Raw genomic sequence first — 4,638 nt, 5'->3', positions numbered from 1 at the left:
GGAATATCTTTGACTTTGTGGTGGTCATCCTCTCCATTGTGGGTAAGATAACCCAGTTCTCTGGTTCAGTATCCAAACGGGACCCTCTGGTTCCAAACTCCTGTGAACACCATAACACCTCCAACACAGCACACTGAGTCAAGTGTCAAGATGATAAAACACTTTGGCTCCGTGCCTGGCCAAGGGCCTTCAAGTCATTCACACAACATTCACCTAGAGACAGAGTTAGCTGCAGTTGAATGCCCCTTTAGGGACAGCGCTATAATTTAATGTCTGAACCCTGAGCCATCACTGGTTAGACCCTATCAGAACAGCTTCTATCTCTCTTAACTCTCTGTTAACCATCACCTTTGGCACTAGAACGGTGTGTTGATCTTCCATGTATGTTTTTTCTTAGCATGTATGGCTTGTTGCTGGCATTTAATGTTTGTGAGTCCCTGACATGGTTCTAAACTAGCTTGAGTGAGATAAAATGTCTGTCTTTCGTTGACACTGCTGCTGACAACTAGGTTGTATGTGTGCGTGTGTGTCTGTATATGTATGTGTGGTTCTCAATATGACCCTGGTCCAGGGACAGGGTTGAATGTGAGTGTGTGCGTGCGTGTGTATTTGTATGTGTGTGTGCATGTGTGGACAAGGCTGAGTGTGGGAGGTGCAGCAGCAGCAATCAAGGCTGTCTCAGTGGGTCTCTGGGGGGGAATCACACATGATTGTGTATGTGGGGGGGGGGGGGGGGTTGCTAACAGTTAATGGTTAGAAGGAGGGGGAATCTACATAGGAACACCTACACCAGAGCCTAAATGAGAGTGTACTAACATTGTAATACCCACACCTACCATTTTACTCAACAACAACAGCCCATGCCCAGTGTGTGACCCAGCCTGCTCTGTTGCTCATCTTCCTCTCTCTCCCAGGCATCGTACTTGCTGACATCATCGAAAAGTACTTCGTCTCGCCAACACTGTTCCGAGTGATCCGATTGGCTCGCATCGGTCGGGTCCTACGTCTGATCCGAGGTGCCAAGGGGATCAGGACACTCCTCTTTGCCTTGATGATGTCACTTCCTGCGCTGTTCAACATCGGGCTCCTCCTCTTCCTGGTCATGTTCATCTACGCCATCTTCGGCATGGCCAACTTCGCTTACGTCAAGAAGCAGGCGGGCATTGACGACATGTTCAACTTTGAGACGTTTGGGAACAGCATGATCTGCCTGTTCCAGATCACAACCTCTGCCGGCTGGGACAACCTCCTCTCCCCAATCCTCAACAACTCTCCAGAGGAGTGCAACCCCCACCTGCCCCACACCGGCACCAACGCCAAGGGTAACTGCGGCAACCCTTCCGTGGGCATCACATTCTTCGTCACCTACATCATCATCTCCTTCCTAATTGTGGTCAACATGTACATCGCCATCATCCTGGAGAACTTCAGTGTGGCTACGGAAGAGAGCACGGAGCCGCTCAGTGAAGACGACTTTGAGATGTTCTACGAGGTGAGCCGATGGAACCCATATTATACCCAATATAACATTATAGAATACAGGCCTAACATGTCTCATATAAGTTAACCCATTTAGAGAGTAAGTTAAGAGTAAATATGTTCAAAGGTCTGCACAGCATAAGTTATTTTTCAGAAACTTTAGCTAGTGGGCTTAGTTAACTGCCAGGCTAAGTTACCTAGCAGTATACCCATAGCAATGCCACTACCATGCTAATGTTACTGTGCTAGCCTTCTATTTAGTACATGCTGAAGCCATACCAAGCGTTTGTTGTGTCGTTTTCGGAAAATATTCAATTGGAATGTTTGAATCACATATTTTTTACACTGTGGCACCCACTTTTAAACACTCACATATGTGACACTACTCCTTAATGGGTTGAATAGTACCTGAAATAATAGTGTGATATAACTATGAAGGGACCAGAATGTCTGATATAATATCTACAATAAAGTTAATAATGTACAGTGTATTAATGCAGTATCATCTGCTGTCATCATCTACTGTACATATTGACTAATAGTACACGGCCTATAGAAAGCTTTGCTCCGTCCTGTGATGAAGCTGGAAGGAGAGTGTGACCTGGTGCTGTGCAGCACGGCCTCAGGTTCCTCACACATTCACACCTCTGGCACATAGCACCCAGGAGTCCTCACCAATAACAGCTCTAAGAAACTTGCACATCCCAGACTGATTTGATTCTAATCCTGCTGTAGCTTTGAACCGAATACAAAAGAGACAAGTGTTCTGTGTCTGACCTCTGTGGTCTTCTTCCAGGTGTGGGAGAAGTTTGACCCCGAGGCCACCCAGTTCATCGAGTACGCAAAGCTCTCCGACTTTGCCGACACGCTTTCGGAACCTCTGCGCATCGCCAAGCCAAACAAAATCAAGCTGATCTCGATGGACCTGCCCATGGTCAGCGGAGACAAGATCCACTGCCTGGACATCCTGTTTGCCTTTACCAAGCGCGTCCTGGGCGAGTCTGGGGAGATGGATGCCCTCAAGCAGCAGATGGAGGAGAAGTTCATGATGGCCAACCCTTCCAAGATCTCCTACGAGCCCATCACCACCACCCTGAGACGGAAGCAGGAGGACGTGTCGGCTGCCGTCATCCAGCGCTGTTATCGGAGACACCTGGTGCGTCGTCAGATGAAGCAGGCCTCGCTGCTCTATCGGCAGATTAACACCGCCACACACTCCCCCAGCGGGGGGCGGGGGGGCGGCAGCGAGGACGAGGCGGATGGAGGGGCTGGACGGGCGACGCCAGAGAAGGAGGGACTGATCGCCCTGATGATGAAGGAGAACTATGGCGGAGGAGGGGAGATGAAGCGCTCAGACACTCTGTCCTCCACCTCGTCACCACCCTCCTACGACAGCGTTACTCGGGCCACCAGCGAAGTGATCCACATCCTCATCCCAGGTGGCGACTGCTGTGACCTGCCCAGTCCTGCTGAGCCCTGCAGCCCCTTGTCCTCTGACCCCGACCCCAACAGACACCAGAAGAGTCTTCAGTAGAAACAAGCCATGTAGGACACGCCCCCCTACTCCCATAGTCTAGCTTGTTGACAGAATGTACTGTAGATCAGAAGGATTCTGTCTGGGGGAGACAAAGGGGGAGGAGGGAGGGAGGGAGGAGGAGGAGTGAGAAGACGACAAGGGAGAGGAGGGGGAGTGAGAAGAGGAGGAGGGACAGGAGGAGGAGGACAGGAGGAGGAGAGAGAAAAGGAGAGGAGGAGATGGGGGGATAGGAGTAAGAGGAGGAGGTGATAGAGAGAGGAAAGAGAGGAAGGAAAGGAGGAATGAGAAGAGGAGGGAGATGAGGAAGAGAGAGGAATGAGAGAACTTCCACATGCGGCTCACCATGCATGGATGATGACTCTCTCTATCCTCCATGGATGAAGAAAGGCTACCTTGGACCCCCAATTTCAGACATGTCAGGTCAGCTGTGTCTGAACATCCATATGAATGGGGGACCTCAGCAAAGGTCACAGGTGTTACAATGACCACAGGACCAATGGGACGATTTGTTTAAAAGACCAAAGGACCTGATCACAGCTAGTCAATATTGGATCAATATCTCTAGCATTACCCAAACTGTGGGCATATGGAAGGACAGCTACGATCAATTGTGGATGATGGTTGATCTCCATGTTCACCTGAAGGACCGCTGTTTGACCAAAGCAAGATCAAACAGTGACAAAGGGATACACATTTTTCAGAATATAAATGTAACTTTGTTGATGTTACCAGTCTTTATAGCACTAAAATTATGATGATGACATTTTTTTTATATTTTTTAGAGTATAAGTGGAATCGTGGTCTTATCAGACATGGAGAACCATGATTAAACCAATCTGAAATCCTGAATAAAGGAACCCTGACCACATGAAAACCACACAGGCCGAAGGAGAGAGCAGGAAATATGACCGCTGGCATGCACACATTTTATCACAGTTCAATTGCTACTTCCTTTAATTAAATGTCACATTTAAGTTTACACATTAAAAACAAGGTTCATCTGGTCTAGCAGCACTCAAGTCATTGTATCATCAATGACCACCTGGCCATGGTTGGTGCTATAGCCAGGCTGCTAGGAGACAATCAGCATCTCATGATTGAACAGGTCTTTATTTCTCTCTCCTTGTAGAGCTTAGTTTGGTTTAGTTGCTCTGAGTGTGTTCCTTTGGTCTCCAGGGTCAGGGTTGCCTAGCCAGCAATGACCATAACTAGGGTCCTGCTTCTTTATGAGTTCAAGTATTGGTTCAGCATGCGTCACAGTAGAGGGCATGCTCAAGGCACGATAAACATGTCTTTATCTATTTTGCACAAATTACCTGCGTTTGGTTAGCAATAATTTGCTATGTTTAAGAGGATTATTTACAAAAAGATGTGTCAAAGTTTGTATTGTACAAAGTCCTGGCTCTATATATGGTGACGTGTCTCCTGTCCCTTCCAGAGTACATCCCGTTTCTGGGCTAGAAGCTGGGTTAGGGGCTGGAGCTCCTCTGCTCTTTCCTCCTGCTCTAGATAACTGTAATAATAACAAAAACACTGCACAACTGTTTCCTGTCAGGTTGGGGTTCCATATGTAAAGAAGGGCTGTTTTCTGTAGCAATAGAGCCAGTGTGTGCCTGCTAGGA

At 48.0% G+C, this 4,638-nt stretch overlaps 1 protein-coding gene across 1 annotated transcript in view; it reads left to right on the top strand.

Moving 5' to 3' along the window:
- LOC134035327 (sodium channel protein type 5 subunit alpha-like) overlaps positions 1-3,113 on the top strand; it is a 214,378-nt gene extending 211,265 nt beyond the window's left edge. Inside the window, exons 25-27 of the mRNA XM_062480326.1 lie at positions 9-42; positions 915-1,492; positions 2,276-3,113. Coding sequence (XP_062336310.1) covers positions 9-42; positions 915-1,492; positions 2,276-3,013 — 1,350 coding nt within the window. The 3' untranslated portion in view covers positions 3,014-3,113. The remainder of the gene's footprint in view (positions 1-8; positions 43-914; positions 1,493-2,275) is intronic.
- The last annotated feature ends 1,525 nt before the right edge of the window (positions 3,114-4,638 follow it).

Source organism: Osmerus eperlanus, chromosome 15, assembly GCF_963692335.1.
Source record: "Osmerus eperlanus chromosome 15, fOsmEpe2.1, whole genome shotgun sequence".
NCBI lineage: Eukaryota > Metazoa > Chordata > Actinopteri > Osmeriformes > Osmeridae > Osmerus > Osmerus eperlanus.
This window is presented reverse-complemented; position numbering and strand designations above follow the sequence as displayed.